Genomic DNA, 20,285 nt, shown 5'->3' on the forward strand with positions numbered 1-20,285 from the left:
AAACCACATGGAGATAATGATCCACCAGTCTACCTTATCGAGTCTGTCTGTATTGAACCCTTTTAATTTTTGGGAGTTTAGAGACCTCTAATTGCTATTGTGTAGAATTAACTAACTTTTCAAGATCAATTAGAAAGGATGCAATAGGCACATACATTTAGAATGAGTGAACTGAAGTACTGAAAAAAATTGTGAAAAAGAGTAAAGTTTGGAATTCTGAAGGGGACGCGATTTGTGAATGTCATCCAAAACCATATGGTCCACTACAAAAATGATGTACTTAGACAGGGATCAATTTCACACCTGCTAAAGAATACTAATGAAGAAATCGTTGACAGAGGGCATTCACCCATCAGTGAATCCGAACCATAACAATTCCATCGCTTGGAATAAAGATTTAGGCTAAAATGGAGTATTCTAGAACTACAATATTGCAATTTGAAAAGAAACAATTAATTCATTAGCACAAAGAAAATGTGAAACAATAATTTTTTTAGAAAAAAAAGTTAAACTATGATTGCTGAATTTTTTGCACTGCTACTGACTTTCTTACTGCAACAATTCTAACAAAAGGGCAATACAATTGCATAAACTGGAAAGAAAGAGTTGGTGGAAAACCATGAATGTCAGACACTATAAGCCAAGTAATAAAAACGAAGGGCCTGATTACAATGCCGGTCAGACTTTTGTCCGACTGGCACCATGGCGGAAGCAGGACTGCCCTACGAGAAGTCTCAGTCCCGGTGCCCGAATTATGATGCGACCGCCTTCACGGCAGTCACAATGTGTATACTTGGCATTGCGGTGTGTGCTGCAGGCTGCAGCACACGCCGCAGCACAAAATATACACATTTTAAGCATTCCTGCACTATACATCAGGCACCATGCGGTGCCTGCCATATGGTGCATGGATGTTTAGCGGGGCACTGTAGGTGGCCCATAGCGGAGTGCTAGCGGGGAAGGTGGCCCAGCTAGGGGCCCCGAAAGTCACTGTCCGTCTGCCTTTTCATGGTGGGTTAACCGCCATGAAAGGGCTGATGGAAAGGAACATCCTAATCCATCCAGCGGTGCCTAAGCAGGCACCGCCCCATTGTAGGGAATAGGAGTCTGACCATCGCACTAACGGGATCCTTGATCCTGTCGCACGTGGCGTTCTTTCCCTCCGCCAGCCATGATCCAACCGCCTGCATACTAATGCGGCGGTCGGATCCAATGCGCTGGGTGGCTATGGGTCCCACCGCCATCATAAGCAGGTCCTAAGTAACAAAAAAAACAGAGTGTAAAATTAATTCCCAGTGGAGGTTCAAGTACAGAAAAACACAAACATCAAAGACACATGCTAAATATTTAAGAATGAATAGTAGCAAAATTAACTTTGACGGGGGGACTAGGAAAAGGAAATATGTTGTATGAGAATCCACATAAATGCCTAGTGATATATACATCACAGAAGGAGCATTTGCCAAGGTGGCATTAAAAGTAATTCCAAGTTAGACTTTGCTTAATGAAGAGTAAATATATAAAGTTATAAATAATAAAGACAGTTCAATGTTATTTTGAGTTTTCCATTTTTCAAGCCCTGGATTTTTATTTTAAGCCAAATGCACTCTGGGAGCCGAATTCTTGGTTCACGTACATTGAAACAAATTCTCCCTGTAAGAAACCAGAATTGGCAACACCAGTATGTCTGCCTTTAAAGGGTCAACACAAGTAAATATAGGCATCCTACATAAGCGCTTTGCATACACTGCATGCACAAATGCTTTTTATCACTTTAAAGCCTGCCCTATTTGCTTTGTCAATGCCAGAAAAAAGGTAGCAAAAAAGGTTTGCTTTCTGTAAAGAAAACACATAGATAAGACAAAGAATTGAATGAAATAAAACAGCGTGAATAAACATACATTTCAAATGTAAAATAGTCCCTCGTATTCCAATGGAAGCACTTCATTGGAAGGGGGAATGATACGCCAAAGAACCAGTAGAATGGGAGGATAGATTAATACTACTCTGGGTAGAGCTTAGCCCCCTCAGTGTATATTTTAAATGACTAGTAACAATATGTCATGCAGACAGCTGTGCTGTCAATCCAAACCTAAATGGGAAATGAGACAGTAAATGCTACTCATGGTGACATTGAGCTATGTCTATTATGGATGAAGTACACCAAGGAGTGGCATAAGGGGCTAAGTGCTGTTTTGGAATAAACTCAACATGTGGCCTACATGGTATTGATGTTGGAAATGTGGGCAAAATCGCCATCAGGTCAATACCGACCAATATATGTAGCATCTGTTTTAGCAAACATCCTAGAATCAGTTATTATGGAGGCTAATGCTGAAAAATAAGGTCAGATATGGAATGATTAGTATGGCACAGCAAGGATTTAATTAGAATAAGACTTGTCAAACTCACCTGCTGAGCTTGTTGAGACAATGAGCAAAAAGGTTTTGGAAACTTAGTTGTTGGTGGTGCACAATAGGTTCATTATTAAAGTACTGCGATGAAGTTGAGGCTGGTTTGTGCATGCAAGCGGCCAATGCATTGCATGGCAGTACGTGGGACTGACAGCAATGTCACCCCAAAGTCCTGCAATTGTACAGCTGTGCTTTTAAAACTAGTTCTTCAAAATATAGGACAATGACTTGCATGCATAAAATACCATTTTTATTTGCTATGCACTTTCTAGATGTTATATGTTCAGGGGTAGAGTTTAAAGGACTGTAAAGAATTTGAAACGTTTATATTAATTTCATCAATATGTATTACATATGTACTTTATGTTCTTGTTTAATAGACTATCATCTTAAATAAACAAGCATTGAAAATGCAATAGGTCTCGCAATAGAAGAGTTTGACCTTTTGGTTTTGCAAATGGATGAGTGGCGTTGCGTGGATGAGTGGCGTTGCGTGGGTGAGTGGCGTTGCGTGTGTGAGTGGCGTTGCGTGTGTGAGTGAGTGGCGTTGCGTGTGTGAGTGAGTGGCGTTGCGTGTGTGAGTGAGTGGCGTTGCGTGTGTGAGTGAGTGGCGTTGCGTGTGTGAGTGAGTGGCGTTGCGTGTGTGAGTGAGTGGCGTTGCGTGTGTGAGTGAGTGGCGTTGCGTGTGTGAGTGAGTGGCGTTGCGTGTGTGAGTGAGTGGCGTTGCGTGTGTGAGTGAGTGGCATTGCGTGTGTGAGTGAGTGGCGTTGTGTGTGTGAGTGAGTGGCGTTGCGTGTGTGAGTGAGTGGCGTTGCGTGTGTGAGTGAGTGGCGTTGCGTGTGTGAGTGAGTGGCGTTGCGTGTGTGAGTGGCGTTGCGTGTGTGAGTGGCGTTGCGTGTGTGAGTGGCGTTGCGTGTGTGAGTGGCGTTGCGTGTGTGAGTGGCGTTGCGTGTGTGAGTGGCGTTGCGTGTGTGAGTGGCGTTGCGTGTGTGAGTGGCGTTGCGTGTGTGAGTGGCGTTGCGTGTGAGTGGCGTTGCGTGTGTGAGTGGCGTTGCGTGTGTGAGTGGCGTTGCGTGTGTGAGTGGCGTTGCGTGTGTGAGTGGCGTTGCGTGTGTGAGTGGCGTTGCGTGTGTGAGTGGCGTTGCGTGTGTGAGTGGCGTTGCGTGGATGAGTGGCGTTGCGTGGATGAGTGGCGTTGCGTGGATGAGTGGCGTTGCGTGGATGAGTGGCGTTGCGTGGATGAGTGGCGTTGCGTGGATGAGTGGGGTTGCGTGGATGAGTTGTGTGTGTGAGTGGCGTTGCGTGTGTGAGTGGCGTTGCGTGTGTGAGTGGCATTGGGTGTGTGACTGTGCTGCCTGTGGCGAGTGCAAACTACAATCAATTGGCACAGATTAAAATAATATTTTTAAAACATGATTTTATTATGCCAGTTTCAAAACAACTAGTAGTTTCACTTAACCTGCATTAACAGTAGCACTTTGAATATAGGTATTTAAACTCTTTGATGTCGCACATACGGCATTGAGTTGGGAGATCAACAGCTGAGCTGTACATTTTCAGTTTTGCGTGTAATTGTGTTATATCTAGGGAGACGGACGGACGTGAAAGTGATCGGGGGAGGAGGGGGGTGGGGAGCACGTGAGTGGTGTATGTATGTGCCTAAGCGAGGTGCTTGGGAGAGCGAGGCTGTCCAGGAGGGAGGGGGAAAAGGGAGGGGTTATGGCAAGCAGGGGGCCTGATTATGGCCACAGCTTGAAGTCTTTGAAGTCTCCGCATGCTGGCAAATGGTGATGAGGCAGAGAGTCTTTGATTCAGAGTTGTACTTCTGGATTGCTTTACTTAGGGAGGAGCCAGACAAGCATGAGGGCCTTTGAAAGTCGGTAGTATAGACGGTATGTGAATGGCGACTTTGGGTGATGTTATCATACATGGTTCATGGCCCTGCACTGCAGAGCCGGCATAGCGGAAACGCTTTATTATTTACTGTCAACGAGAACTGAAGGCGCGGGTGATAGGCAAAATGCAAATCTGGCGGGCGAGACAGTGCAGTGGCCCGAAGATGGGGGGTTGGGTAGTGTGAGGTAAACAAGAGCCACCCAGCAGCACGTGAGCGGGAGGCACCACTTGTAGGGGGTGGATGTGAAGAGGACTCGTCCCTGTGCACGCGAAAGTGAAAGCAGCGGCCGCATCAAGTGTGCAAATTTAAAATACAAACTGCAACGAAGTAGAGCATCAAAAAGAACCCGCTGTAGACTTACTGCAATTTGAGAGATGCTGTCGCGTGAAGGGACAAACTGAGTGTGTTACTGCAGTAGAAAGTGAAGAAAGGCAAACCAAGATGAAAAAAAAGTTAAAACAAGAATAAGACCAAAAGAGACAAGACGGAGGGAAGGCAGAGAAGGGGAGGGGGGGAGGAGAAATGCGACACGGCGGGCAGGGGAGGGGGCGGAGCGGGGAGAGGGTGTGAAAGCAGCAGGGGCCTGGAGTGCGGCTGAGGGAACTGAAGAAATGCGACACGGCAGGCAGGGGAGGGGGCGGAGCGGGGGTGTGGGAGGAGTGCGCCTGAGGGAAAATACATGCAAGGCAGGCGGCTGGGGGCATGTGCACGCGCTTTTAAGCTCAATGCGCATGCGCATTGAGCTTGAATTTCACGGGCACTGCAAGGAATCGCCACGATTCCTTGCAAGTTGGTTGAAGACTGTTTAAGCCCCCATAGTCTCGCAAGCTCGATGCGCATGCGCATCGACAGGTGAGACCTAAAAATGTTTACTATTACTGAGTTACCCATTGTCCATTAAGCAGTCTTCCAACTCACAAAAAGGGAATATACTGGATCTAACTTTCCCACCACTAAACTAAAAAAAACTGCTTAAATTACTGGACTGACCAGACTACATCACTATGTTATCTGCTACTTACACTGGCATTCTACTTCAAAAAGAAATCTAAAGTTTTGAAAATGCTATAATTCAATTGAAGAAGTTTCAACCAGAAGAATTACTTTCCGTTGTTGTTGCCAGAAGAATCACAAGCTCAACCATTTCATCAACAAAAGAATTTAAATCCGTAAACTCCATTATCTCAAAATTATCATGCCTACAACAGCAAACCCATGTATTCACAGCAATCCAAAAGGAGTGAGGGACCACACTGCCTGGCATACCAACACACAATTCTCCCGGATATACTGTGCTAAAGCCAGTGCATGAAAACTCACTTTAGTTTAAAGACTTTAGTGTTCACCATTGTTGGTGCAGCCAGTGCTGTGTATCTCTGGACACACATTTCAGAGATAATAACAAATCAAGGAAACTCAGAACTGAGACAGATTTCCAAACTTTGGACTTGAGCTGGTAAGGCAAGACACCCTCCGATCCCTTCATGATCACAACCAGAACACAAATCCATTCATCGCTGAAGCTAATATGCAGTTGTATGTCATCGGGGATAAAGATGGTCTGCTATGTGATAAGTCAAACAGCACCAATAAACCGGATGTATCTGCCTAGACTGGTCTTTGGCATCTGTAGCAGTCAATGACTCCATTTCGTGGTTTGGGCGAAATTCCAGCTGAAAATCATTTAGTACTTTAATTTCCGCCACAAACTACAATAGTTGAACACCAACTGCTCTTTTGAAAAGTCTAAACTTTCATAGATCATTACTATGCAAAGTAGTTTTTGTCCAATGAAGGTCATATTACTGCATGTGTAAGGCCTTCTTACAAGCTCCACAGAGCTACTACCTACAGAGAACCCATATTCTCTAAACTACAATCTCCATGGTTTAAATACCCTGTACATACATTCACCACAACTATCTCACATGTAAACTGCCACTTATATTATTAGGTTCGGTTGCCCATTATTTTACTAAGTTAGTATCTCTGGATGATGCAGTCTGGCCTACACACCATTGAGACTAACTCATTGTCGGCCTTTGCTTTTGTTTAGGTCTGGCTTCAGAGAATTTTAGCTGTTGGTTTCAGACCTGTAGTTTCCAATGATTTAACATGCTTACAGTAGGCTTTGGGTATGCCACATGCTCAATACTGGAGTGCTCTTGTCAATTTCAGACTCCTATTGTTGATTTGTTGGCTTTCCTCCCAATTCTTGAGTTTGTCCCACACAGGGGTATGGATGAATCGTATTCCTTCAATGCGGATGTCACTGAATAATAATTATTTTTTTGCAAGCCTGTGTCATTAGCTTCTACTTGGGCATCGTTATGCCATATGGAAATAAATGTTACAAATAGGAGAGGTTGCTAATTTTTTCTCACCACTGCCTGCATTAGCCAAAAATGATAGGCGATTGGAATAGGTATGCAGCCTGATGAGTTCACTAAAATCGCATGCTTTGCATCTATCCCACATCTAGTGATAGAATTCGGAATCGTGTTTTCTCCTAATTTTTTTTCATCGTCGGCCACCATTTTATGATGAGTATATCCATTGTGTGATGCCACACAATGGATATACTTTAGATTCTTTTTTCTCTCTTTCAATTTTTTTTCTAGTATGCTGTTTTACAAACTTACACTTGTCTTGAATCTCTGCTCTCTTCGCCTTGCTTTTCTGTCATTTCTGGGGAGGCGGGAGGGTCGCATGTGAATCCAGAAAACTCTTCGGCTGCAAAACAACTCCTATTGGTAAGTAACCATTTCGTTTTGGAGCTTGAATCCTTTTCTGAATTCACATGCTGTGCATCTGATTACGTAGGGGGTTTGGTTCCTTGGGAAGGATGAGTTGAAATGGCAAACAGATGACGTACGACTTTTTGTTCCATCTGTGCTTCTTTGTTTGAATGTGGTCCACACAGTAATGTTTCGTGAAGGTGTGTGGAGATGCCCAGGTTGCAGCCATGAAGATGTCGGCAAGTGGTACTTTTCGAGGAATGCTAATGTTGTGCACTTCTTCCTGGTTGAGTGCGCACTGGGGCATGTGAGTCAAGTCTTCCCCGACTTTGCCTAGCTTATTTTGATGGTTTCTATATTTATTGTTGAATCGTTCCTTTAGCTATCGGTGTACCGCTGCTTGCCCTGGCAAAGGAGATGAAGAGCTGGTTTCCCTTCCAGATTGCTTTTGTCTCCTGCAGGTAGTATATGAGTGATTTTGTCTCCTGCAGGTAGTACATGTGTGCTCTTCGCACGTTCACAGTATAAAGAGCCACTTGGCTTGACTCTGTGGGTCTTGAAAGAAGGCCGGCAGTTGGACGTAAAAGGTGAGACCACCTTTGGTAGGAACTGTGGGTTCGTCCTCTGAACAACCTTGTGGATTTGAAGGTTTGGTTCTAGGATGGTCAGTGGTTGCAGCTCGCTGACTCCGCAGGGTGACGTGTTGGCTATTAGGAATACCCTAAAGACAGTATTCCTAATAGCCAACACGTCACTCTGCAGAGTCAGCGAGGAAGACCATTTTTAATACCAGAAAGTGTATGTGTTTCACGGCTTCCATAGACCTTTGATCTTCATATTCCCAAAGTCTGCTCCTCAGCCCTTATGGGACGCCTCAGTGGTTATGGTCACCCTGGGAGTTGGTAGCTTGAAAGGTCTCCTTAAACTCGCATTTGTCGTGTTCCATAATTCTGTCTCACTCTGAATGCTTAGTGTGAGAACATCTAGATTCTCCCAGCTCAGCGTGGCTTGTGACCAACCATTGCACATCCATTCCTGTATGGGTCGAACATGCAGTCTTGCATGTGGTATGAGGGGAATGCATGAAACAACTTGCATGTGGTATGAGGGGAATGCATGAAACAATCATGATCATCAGTTTCATAACAGTTCTCACTGTCAGAGACAGTCCCTTCCAGAGGAGGAGAGTTAGATCTGCTATTGCGGTCACCCTCTTGGAGAAAGAGTATACTTGCGCTGTCCTCAAGTCTACTGTTGCCCCCAAAAACACTTTCACCCTATCCAGGAGTGATGATTAAATGTTGTGGTTTATGGTAAAACCAAGTTTCTGAAGCATGTTGATGACTGTTTGCATGTCCCTGTGGCATTTCTGTTTTGAGTTTGCCTTACCAACCAGTTGTCCAGGTATGGATAGAACTTTATAATCTGTCTTCTTAGGTGTGCTGTGAGTGCTGCCAGGCGTTTTTTAAACACCCTTGGTCCGGATTTTTCCCCCCAAAGGGTAGCACTCTGAATTGGTAGTGTACTCCGCTCATGAGGAATCTGAGGTACTTCTTGTGTGTGCCTCTGGTCCATAGTTTTGGCACCGGGGGTCTAGGATTAGTCTCAGTGTTAAGTCTTGTTTTGGTACTAGGAAGTATGCTGAGTAGATGCCACCACCTGTTTCCCTCCGAGGGACTCTATGAGCCACTTTTTGATGAGTTCCTAGAACTCTCCTTGCAACTGTGCTAGTTTATTTATTTATTTATTTATTTATTTCGTGTTTTTTATAGCGCGAACATGACCCTGTCGGGGGTATCAGAGCGCTTTACAGAGATGTCTCAATAATAGAACCATTTAAAACCATAGATTGCAGAAAACAAACAAACTCTTTACAGCAATACATTTCGCGAAAGCGTATAACAGATATATCCGAAGCGCCATTATATCACCCTATCACGTATGTTACAAATGTGTCCTCTTAAATTAGTGAAGAGAGATGCTGGAGTGAGAATGGAACAGATGTGGAGAGAATATATCCAGAGTAAATGATGTCAGTACTCATTGTAGAAATTTTCCCATATAGAACAATTTAACTTCTTTTTTGAATGCTGCAGTGGATGAAATTCTTCTAATGCTAGGGGGGAGAGCGTTCCAAATTCGTGGTGCTGCCCCAGAGAACGCTCGGTCATACGTTTTTTTCTTACAAAAACGAGCTGGTTGCAGAAGAAGATTCTTTTTGCTCCTGGTACTTCTGTTTCCTCCTGACAGCGTGAGTTTTTGTGCAAGGTAGACCGGAGTTTTATGGTGCAATGCATTATGGGTGATGCACGCTAACTTGAAGTGAATTCTTGCCTCGAAGGGTAGCCAGTTGAGTACTTTCAGATGTGGGGAGATATGGTCATATTTTTTTGATCCTGATATCAATCTTGCAGCTGCATTAAGACATGCTTTCAGAGGGGCTGTTGTGATCTTAGGAAGCCCTGCCAGAGTAGTGCACCCGTATTCTATCCTTGAGATGACCAGTGACTGGACTGCTGTTTTCAGATCTGTTTTATCTAGGAATGGTTTTAGTTTCCGCAGGTAGCTTAGGTGGAAACGGGCGTTTTTTGCCATTGTGTTAATGTGTGCAGTCATGTTCAGATTTTTGTCAAGAGTAATTCCCAAGGATTTAGTTGAGTCGACAATCTTCGGGGTGCATTTTAGAGCTGTGATAAGGTTGGACCACTCTTCTGACTTGAGTTTACTTTTCTGAGGTGTAATCAGTAAGAATTCAGTTTTTTGCGGGTTTAGCTTCAGGTGATTTAGGGTTAGCCATTGGAGGGTACTCGTAAGGGCTTGGTTCATAGTTTTTATGTCTTCAGTTGATGTTACCTTGATGTACAGTTGCGTGTCATCAGCGTACATATGGAATGCAATGTTCGCATTTTGTAGTATAGCCGTTAGTGGTTCTACATAAAGATTGAAAATCGCCGGGGATAGCGTAGAGCCTTGAGGAACTCCAATTGTGTTTCTGGTAGATCCTGACATTCATGTGCCCTTAACGTTTTTATCTTTAGGGGGACATTAGGCAATGGTTTGGTGAGTTCTATGCTGTAACCGTATCTTATGATGTTTAGGATCCAATTGTCAGAGGGGATTGATCTCCATTCCTGGAGAATCCTCCTATTCTCCCCTCCACACTGGTGTTATGTGGTGGGGTTATTGGTCATTCGAGTCACTTGCCCGGTGCCTCTGGGCTTTCCACAAAAGGGCTGCCTCGCTGAGTGTTGCCACTGCTGTTGAGTATGTTGGTGTGCAACTTGTTGGTTGAAGCCCTGCTGCTCGTAGTGTTGTTGGGTTGGTGAAAAACCTGTTCCACCTGCTTGCCTTCTGTTGGAGGCATCTCGCCTCCAGAAGGACCCTTTGAACTGTAAGGCCCCCATGGCCTTGGTAGTTTCATTGTCCTTCTTGATTTGTTGGAATGCTTCATCCACGGTATTCCAGAAGAAATCCTCCCTTGTAAATGGCATGTTTAAGACAGTTGCCTGCACTTCAGCCTTGAAGCCGGGTATCCTGAGCCATGCATGCTTCCTCAGTGTGGTGCCCGTTCACATCTGTCTGCTGGCTTTATCCGCTGCGTTCAGAGCAGATTTAAGGTAGGAGCTGGTGATGTTCTTGCCATACTGGACAACTGCCTTCGATCTCTTTTGTAACTCCTCTGGAAGGTGCTGCATCAGCCTTTCCATTTCCTTCCATTGTTGGTGGCCGAATCTGTTGAGGAGAGTGTTGGAATTCGCAATTTTCCATTGCATCGCCGCATACCTTTTAATCCTCCTACTCACCCGGTCCACTATCTTGCTTTCCTTCCCTGGAGCTGGGCCAGTCGATGTAGGGGCGTTGGTCCTCTTTCTGGACATGGTCAATATGAAGGAGTCTTCTGGTACCTTTTCCATTGATGGACTGGGGGTCTTGGGTGGAATGCTTATATTTTTTCGCACCCAAGAAGCAACCACCCTAGCTGTGGCAGGTTCCTTTAAGGCTTCATTGGCCTGGGCTATAATGAGGTGAGCATGGGCAGGTATAGGTTCACCTTCTCTAATGGCATCAGGGTTTTGAGGAGGAAGCATGAGTCCGCTCTTTCTTCCTCTAGCTGGACTCCACGCATGTCTGCCGTCCTCGTGATTTAGTTCATTGGACAAGGACATGTCATCCAGGGGAGAGGGTCTTGAAGGGTAGCTGTTGACTCGTTTCTCGGGGATTCGACCTCGAGATCCTGCAACTCTTAGTTGAACCAGCTTCGTCTCTCCATCACACTGGGCTCTTCTCTGCTTTTCCTCATGTGGATCTGGCGTCAATGGTGACTTGATGTCCGGCACTCCATCTTCCAAGTCCCTCAGTTCCGAGAGTTTTGTTGGGATACGGAACGACATGAGGGAGTCATCAAACTCCTTCTGCGTTGCAGGAGCGCTGCCATTTCAGCCTCCAGTCGGTGTCTTTTTCTTTTGACCTCGAGAAATCTATTGCCATTGGTTGTCGAAGAGGGCTTTCTCTTTTGGGACAATTGACTCTGTGTCCTTTGCCTTCTTGGCACTTTCCTTTTGCACCTCCTTTGTGCCTGCCGATGTAGAGTTTTGTTTCGAAGGCTTGTCCTCATCTTTGTCCTTTGGTCGGGACCAGTGCCGCGCCTTGTGTCTGTGCCAACCATTGGTCAGAGTGTTTCGACGTCTAAAGTCTCAAAAACCCGAAGGCCGTCTCGGAGTTGTTTTCTTCCTCTTTTAGGTGTCACCCGCAGTTTTCCTTACAGCTTCTTCCCTTTTGATACAGACAGTGCTCCCTTCAGCATCGGCTTCTCCTCCCTATGCCAGCTAGGCTTGTTCGACTTTTCTTAGTCATTGCTGGATAGACCCAGGTCCTTCAGGAATTCTTGTGGTTTTCATGCTGGCCATGGGTTAATGTAGGAGTCTCTGCTTCAATCTGGTCTTGAGAGTCTTCGGTAAAAATTCAGCGCATCGCAGTCTTTGTCATTGTGATCCATCAGAAGACACAGATTACAGACCTCCTGTGGGTCCCTCTGCGCGAACCTGTGTTGGCAGTTTGGGCAGAATTTAAAGGAGATGTTCTCCATATCCCATATCTACCCCTTTCCTCTGCATTCTCTGGCCATGTGTCCTCCAGCAAAGGGGGGTGGGAGGTCACCCTCCCTGTCGTGATTGAGGGAAGCTCTTCTTTCAAATCTTCGATGCTCCCAGTAGCCTCCAGTAATTTTGAGTGCTCTTTTTTTTCTCTTCTCCACAGATCTGCTAAGAGTCTTTGGAGCTCATCTGGTGTGCTTCCAGAACCAACGGCAGAAAAAAGAATCTGAAGATGGCAGCGACGGACAGGAAGTTTCGGGCCCCGCCTGACATCGCCCAAGGGTTGGACTTACCACCAAAGGGTGATCAAAGACACCCACACACACAAAAAAACAGGACAAACACGATTCCAGACACAACCACTAGACGGTGGAATAGATTCCCAGCATTTGAATCCAGAAAAGAACTCATGCTGCAAAATTACAATTTCCTTTTTTGTCCTTATATCGTCCTCAAGCACCTTCTCAGCGACTGGTGCCTTATGAATACCTGCATATAGGGAAAGCTCTGCTGGGGCATTTACCTCCTTTAAGAGCCATTAAAGTTGGGATATCATAATGACAGTTTTCATTACAATCTATTATTTGCATATCTAATAGGACCTAGAAAATAAGTAAAAATGAAGACCTGTGAAATTGAATATGCATATTTATGGGGAAACCATCCCCTCTCCGTGATCTGGGCCACTGAAAGCAAAGGCACAGTCAACTTTATGCCTTGGTTTCTTTCCAATTTAAAAAAAAGACATTCAAGGGCACCTGCTTCAGTTATTTTTTCTCTGGTGTTCGGAGGCAGAAGATGCAGTAGTGAACACTTAAGGAACCATGCGTAGTTGCATAAGGAAAAGGCATTATGTCCATTTCCAGGGACCTTTGGTAATGATTTATGGTGCAGCTGCCTGATTATAGAAAGGGCATACATCTGACTGTGGGACTCCCTAACAATGACCCACGTTACAGCAGCTTCAAACAACAAGCATTTGCAATGCAATAGGTCTCGCAGTTACACAAGTTTAAGCTATTGGCATTGTAAATGACAATGTCTTTTATTTATCTTTTAAAACGAAAATAAAAGGCATTGTTATTTTCAACGTCAATAGCTCAAGACTACTCGGAGCTCTGCAGTGGAAACATTAACTCACCGAGCATTCTCACTGGGTGTGTTATCCCGATGTGGGTTACACACAGAATAATGCAACAGCTGCATTTACCCCTCAGGCATCTTACTGGCATTGGAACTTGTAACCTGTGGGTTAGCTTAAATATCTCTGCTATAGGTGCATGTATCCCCTCCGCTATCTTACTGGAATTGTAATTTGTGACCTACGGGTTAGCTTGAAGACAACTGCAGCACGTGCATTTATCAATTCAGGTATTTTACTGGTATGAAGCTGTAACCTGTGGGTTTGCTTAAGTATCTCTGCTACAGGTGCATTTACCCCATCCGCTATCTTACTGGTATTTGAACCTGCGGCCTGTATCTTAGCTCATCCAGTGCATCGAGCCCTGTAGCTCTTATTATTTCGAAACAGTAATGTTACTGGGGTGGAATCTGCCATTTGCAGGTTATTTACCGGCATGGCGTATTCACTCACAAATCTTCTTTACTCTAACTGGAACCTGTGGCTACATTTTATTCACATAGCTCCGCAACCGGTGCATTAACCCTACAGCTATCGTCATGCTAGAACATTTGACTTGTAGGCAACGTACGCTGTGCGCACAGACCAGCATTACTTGAATCAGAACACATGAAACACAAGTTACAAAATAAACAAGTAAAGCAAACGGTCCACTAACCACCTTGGCCACTTTGATGAGATCAGAAAAAATGCGCTGAAATTTGCAGAGATCTCAGCCCGCGGTGCATTATCCCACTGTGTTGTTGTCGCATATATGGAACTCTTGCCACAGAGCTTTGCAGTGGACGCACGTTGCACCAAGGCATCTCTCGAACCCAAGAGCAGACTGCCTCTCGGAGGCGCCAAATGGCCCCAATCTGTGGCCAATGGACCGCTCTGTGCAGCCCCGGGCAACCCTTGCGTCGACACCGACTGAAAAAACATACGCATCATGGCTGTGCCGGGCCGCCGCGCTGCCCGCGACGACCCGGAAGCGGTTGGGAAGCCGGCCAATGCCAGCGCGGCCCCAACCGGAAGTCCCGCCCCATCGCGCCGAGAGCGAGAGAGAGCTGCCCGAGGAGCCACGAAGGCTCCGCATTGAGTCCCGGTCCCGAGATGGGGGACCGGGTGAAGAGCGGCCGGGCGCATGGGTAAGGCGGGGCTCTCATGTGGTGAGAGAGCCCCGCAAAGCGCTACCGCCACCCGGGAGAAGGAGCCGCCGCCGTGCACCGCCAGAACAGGTAAGTTGAGTGAGAGGAGGGGTGAGTGGGGGTGGGGTGTACGCGTGCGTGTGTGTGTGTCTGTTTGAGTGTGTTTGTGCGTGCGTCTGTCTGTCTGTGTGCGCGTGTGTATGTTTAAGGGGGGGTGCGTGTGTATATGCAGTGTGTGGATGCCTTTGTTTGTGCGCATGAGTGAGTGACGACGTGCGCGCTCACGAGGTGCAATCTCCAGCAGGAGACGCTCGTGACAGTTTGCTGTGCTGTCCACATTCCCCGGAATCCCTGCAAAGTGGCGACATAAGTAGTCTCGCTAGACAGCAAAAAGCTTCGCTTTTTGCTTTCGTCTAGGCGAGACCTAAAAAAGGATTTGTGCAAGACCGCAAGGGCGGCTGGCTGGTATATAAACAGAGTTGATTAGGCTTCTCATCCATAAAAACATAAACACCATCCAATATTAACCCGTTGACCGCGCGGTGAGGGTGAAATAATGGGTGGGCGTGATTCGGACGGCCCTCGGCCGTCCACCGCACACGCCCACCGTGACGTCGGAGGGCCGGGGGCCGTCCGACGCACCAAAAAGGTTAAATACACTTAAAAAAACATTAATATCTAAAACTGAAATGAAAATTAGCAAACGTTTTCAAAAAGTCTGATTTAAAATTAAATAGCAATTAATTTACTAAATACATAAAAAAATAGAGCCACTTAAATCTTTTTGAATTCCAACAGCAGATATTCAAAATCGGAATGTACAGAAAGAATTCGGTCTTATGCATATATTCAATGTAATAATGCTGAAGTGCATCAAGACGAAAAAGTAACAATTGACAACAATTTTGCATTGAGACCATTTGAAAAAAAGCTGCAATTCCTGATGCTAATTTTAACTCATAAAAATAATACAGTCAGAATCTAGCAGGCCCTGAAAAATTTACTCGCCCTGGCATGTGCGTTTTAATCAGTGCAAGCTGTTTTAGGGCCTACTTGTCCGTTCTAGTGAGAAAGCTCGAGTTGGCATAAAAAAGGATTTCTGTTCATTCAGAAAGTGAATGAGCAATAAAAATGTCTTTAAATCTTTTTTTTTCTTTAATCTTACCGCACTTGCGATACAGGGAGTGTGAGAAGTAAGCCTGTAGAATGTCAGCGTTTTTCTAACACACAACATTTAAATAGTTTGTAAGTGAACTGTACACATATTTCAAAAATACATCAGCAGTTGAGAAAGCACTTTTTTGTAATTCTGAAGCATGATAGAATTTTTTTTTTAATAGGATCAAAACAAATAGGAACTCTTTACTTACGGATGTGCAAATAATAAATATTTGCTGAAACCTGATTTCTACACCTTATCGTTGTACACTATAAACAGCAAGTCAATAAGAAATGTTAGGGCCATTTCAATGGAAATTGCGCATCCTGTAAATGACAGTGCGCTACTACATCATGCTTTAGTAATATATTGATTACAAGTGAGAGTTTTTAAACATTTAACGGAGAAACATTCCTGCCCCCTCCCTGATGACAGTGCTATTAGTAAATGTAGAGGCAAGTCAAGGGCCATGTGTACCCTGTATGTAGGCTAGAATATTTTCATACATTGATTTCTTAGACTAAACGTTTGGTCAAACAAAAGAGTTCTTTGTTCAGCATATATGTTGAACTCAGAAATTTGAAGGTGCTCTCATTTGTGACAATGAAAAAGGAAGCTCAGTGAAATTAAATACGTGCCTATTATCTCTCAGTTTGAAACCAGGCTATGGTTTAAGAGCATTACCGTTGGGTCAAGTAAATAATTCAAGTCACTAGACCTGCAGGTCTGCTAAGATTTTTATAATCTTTCGAGGCCTGTGCGGTGATTATAAAATGTTTTAACTGCAATACATGATTTCTAAACATGCTATTGCATAACCCCTTCCGCGCTCATGACGAGCTGAGCTCGTCATAAGTTACACCGCTCGCACGCTCATGACGAGCTCAGCTCGTCATGTAACGCGGCTTTTTTAAAAACGCAGCGGGAAAACCGCTAGCGCGCATGCGGTTAAACATGAACTGTTTACGTGCACCGAACTGCCTATGATTATTATCAAAGTTCATGTCCTACTTTTCAAATGTTTAATGGTATTCTAATTTATTCTCCCTAGTAATCAGTGTTACTCTATTGCATATCATTTAAGCACTCAGTGGCCCAAATATGGCTACATTATCTTACTAAGGAATCTATAAACTTTATACATGTGATGTTAATCCTATATTGAAGTGAACAAAGCTCTAGATCTAAATGACTAACTTTCTTGTATATGGTACGCACTAGCCCCTAGAGTATGGCGTCACGGTTATCCCTTGGATTTCTTAAAGTACAGACCCCTCTGTGGCAAACCTGGTAGGCATACAAAAAACTGGCACAATGGCCACAGTATTGATTAATAATCTGTAGTAAACCAGTCCTGGCTCCTTTTGCAGTAATAAGTACCTGTTTAAGATGTTCCACAAAGCTCAATTTAGTATTAAAAACAATACCTGGGTATTTTTAACTACTATGTCCTTAGTTTCGTATTTTTATGAGCCAACTAAATTAAGGCTTTCTACCCATTCACTTACATCACCTAAGCCTTCTTTATATTGACCACTAAGGTACCACAGCCTGCTACAGAAAAGCCCTATGTCTGACTGGCAGGATTTCTAGTAACAAGCATTAGCAAGGCTGATCGATTTGGCTTGAATTTTCAGTTAAATCCAGACATAGACTTTTTGGACTTACAAATGCTTGTGTTAAGGAATAATAAGCAGTTGACTACTTTAGTCAATGAGTTAGTCTATATTATTCATGCTACAGCATCCAGCCATGTCTACTGGCTCAGTAACTTTTGCTGCACTTACATTTTTCCATTTTCTGAAAATGGGAGCTTTAGTATAAACGTTCTATATTTTTTAATGTGCCTGTAACATACATTGAAAGAAAACTGTCCTCTGGGCCAAGATTCTACTTTTACCTTCATGCTTCTGGAACTCCTCTTCTGTTAAGTTGACATCCTTCACAGTAAGGTTTGTCATCAGTTGCTTGTTTTCTTGCTGAAGTTGAGAAATTTGGGTGAGAAGGTCTTGTGCCTCCCCTCGCCATACATCTTCTATAAGCTCCAGCTCCTGGAATCAAAGAAAAGAGCAAAGTCCTATTAGTACATAATGGTTTACTTTTTTCTATGAAGTCACAGTCTGCAACATTCAGGGCAGGCCACATCACAGGATGGAAGAAAAGCCCTTTTAAGAGCCATGCGCCTACTTCTCACCATTCCCCAATTCCGATCCACCTCTTCGAACCCTTACCCAAATTCTTTCATTCATCAGAGAATAACCTGTGTGCCTGGGATGACCTTAGTTCTAAGGAAAACTAGGCCTTTGAAGGTGGGGAGTGGGAGGGATGGAGAAATGGAATAGACAATCAGGTCGTAAAAGATGAAGTTTTTCGTTGGTTTGAGAGGCTATCCATGTCTGATCTCTCACAATACACCAGTTGATACAAATATATTTAACATTCAACAACTTTATTTATTTCAGAGAGGTTGTCAAATAAAAAAGTTGCCACTACCAGCACAGTCTAAATGCATATGATACATGTCTGTAGCAGAGGTCTGAACATGTTCCACTGCTTTCTGCTTCAAGGGTAAAGATTACAAGTTCCTGCACGTCTTTTTCCAAGCTTCTGGATCAACTGAAACTCATCCAGCTTCGCTGCTTGGGATCATTTTAAAGTGAGAATAATTATATGTTAAACATGCCACGTATCTGGTGTTTGAAACAGTTTCCCGGCAACAGTAGTTTTACAAAACAGAAGAGGCTGACCGCTATGAGACACTGGTGAAATTTAATTACCAGGCATCTCCGCAGGCAGAGTCGTCAGATGAGAATACTAGTCGACAAGCAATGCAGTGAAGCCACAGCATGGAAGAAGGGGGTGGTGGGTCAAGTGTTCATTCAACAGCAAGGAGTTACAAATCTTATTTAGAAAGTGATTTTGGTGTGACGTAACAAGCATCCTCGTCGTCAGTGTAAAATCAAGATAGTTCTCCAAGGTGATGAATAAAGGATAAGTTTATTCAGAGAAAGGAAATGTCCCATCCATCAGCTGGATCAAATCAGGTGCAACTGACTTTGACTTCTTCATCTCTCATCTACATTCTATTGCTATGGAGTTCCTTAAACAATAACCAGAGCTCTTAAAGGAATAGGTATTTACAATAATGTAAGCAAGAAGTGAAATGCACAATACTACAACATCAGGGTTGAGTGTGGCACTGCAATGTTATCCTGATCCACCTAGTATAACACTGATAGGCCTCAGGTACGTCAAGAGGCTTACCTTTGCCGAATATCCTTTCTGAACCAAAAATATTACTAAAATTGTTTTGAAGTGGGTAGAGTCGAGCTGGCATCTTCTCTCTGAAGGTTCACTAAAGAACAAGGGTCTGGCCACCTAGCAGGATGTTCAGAAGGAATTTATCTCCAGATTGTGAAAAACTACAATAGTTTGTTCTCCAGCACCTAACAGCAGAATCTGTGCTCAGACCAGAATCCCTTAATAAAGGTGACCATGCACCAAAGTCCTTAACCTGAGTTGATGGGACCATACGAAGGTCAGTAAGACCGACTAACAGGAGTCCAAGTAAACTGGACACTCTAGAGCAGGCATCTAAAAAAAAACAGACAAAAGACCTACACAGAGGTAACCAGGCCTACAGATCAGGAAAGGGTCCTTTAAGGGAGTGAGTGAGATGCCTAAAGAATAACACTGAATGTGTTCTTCTATCAGTATAAGTAAAATAGGAGGGTCAGATCCAGCGCAGAACAAAAGAGATTGCAAGAAAATAAAACATGCTCACCTGGCAAGAGGTGCTAACTTTACTATCATGCAAAGCCAGAGACCTAACAAGACATCTTCCGGCAGCAGAGGCAGGACAAATTGACTGAATTCCAAATTGGTACAACTGGGACTACGGTCCAATGCAAACAGAGGACGGGCTGCAGAAATCAGAAAACTCCAGACCGCAGCAAATCCCAATCCCACCATCACAGAAGGAAGACCCCATGAAGATTCCCAATCATCCCATTCACTTTAACTAACCAAGAATAACAACAAAAGGAAAGGACCTTGTGACTCTAGTAAAATCTGTCAGACTGAGACTAAAAGAATCATGGTCAAAAAAAGCAATTTTAGCAAATGCTGATGTAAGCCCCTTCAGATGAAAAGGCTGAAGTCCTGGTTACAAAAGGAGACCTAGTCCTGAAAGCAAACATTTCTTCTTATAAGACCACCCTCTCTAAAAAGATAAAGGCTTCCTATAAATGTCTCTCTAAGTGGAATGAACTGACAAGTTCAAAACCACAACGGCTTATTATGCAATGAAGGTACAGCCGTTTAGATTTGTGTCCAAGCCCAAGCAAATAAAACACATCCAAGCAGTAAAATAGGACAATGGTGAAAATCAATTTTGAAGTACTTAAACTAGGATCAGAGAAATTCTGAGTGGAGTTAAAGACATGGGGTCATCTCATCCTATGGTACCAATCTTTTCACCTATATTATGGAAGATACTGATGGGTTAGAAGATGTATTAAATTCAAATTATTTATTATGATTTTGGCTCTCGTAAGAGGGCCACATAAAAGTGTACACATTTCCAGACATATCGGTTACATAAACACAAGAACCACATGAAAGTGTACATATTTCCAAACATATCGGTTACATAAACACAGAAAGCTAATAACAAGAGTAGAACATGTACCATTTACAAACCCTAGAATAAAT

At 43.9% G+C, this 20,285-nt stretch overlaps 1 protein-coding gene across 2 annotated transcripts in view; it reads right to left on the reverse strand.

Moving 5' to 3' along the window:
• Window positions 1-20,285, reverse strand: part of RILPL1 (Rab interacting lysosomal protein like 1) — a 98,069-nt gene that overhangs the window by 45,427 nt on the left and 32,357 nt on the right. For both annotated transcript variants that reach the window (XM_078667610.1, XM_078667609.1), the window contains exon 2: window positions 17,473-17,623. In XM_078667610.1, the coding sequence (XP_078523736.1) occupies window positions 17,473-17,623 (151 nt within the window). The remainder of the gene's footprint in view (window positions 1-17,472; window positions 17,624-20,285) is intronic.

The sequence above is a fragment of the Lissotriton helveticus genome, chromosome 11 (genome assembly GCF_964261635.1).
Source record: "Lissotriton helveticus chromosome 11, aLisHel1.1, whole genome shotgun sequence".
In the NCBI taxonomy this organism is placed as follows: Eukaryota; Metazoa; Chordata; class Amphibia; order Caudata; family Salamandridae; genus Lissotriton; species Lissotriton helveticus.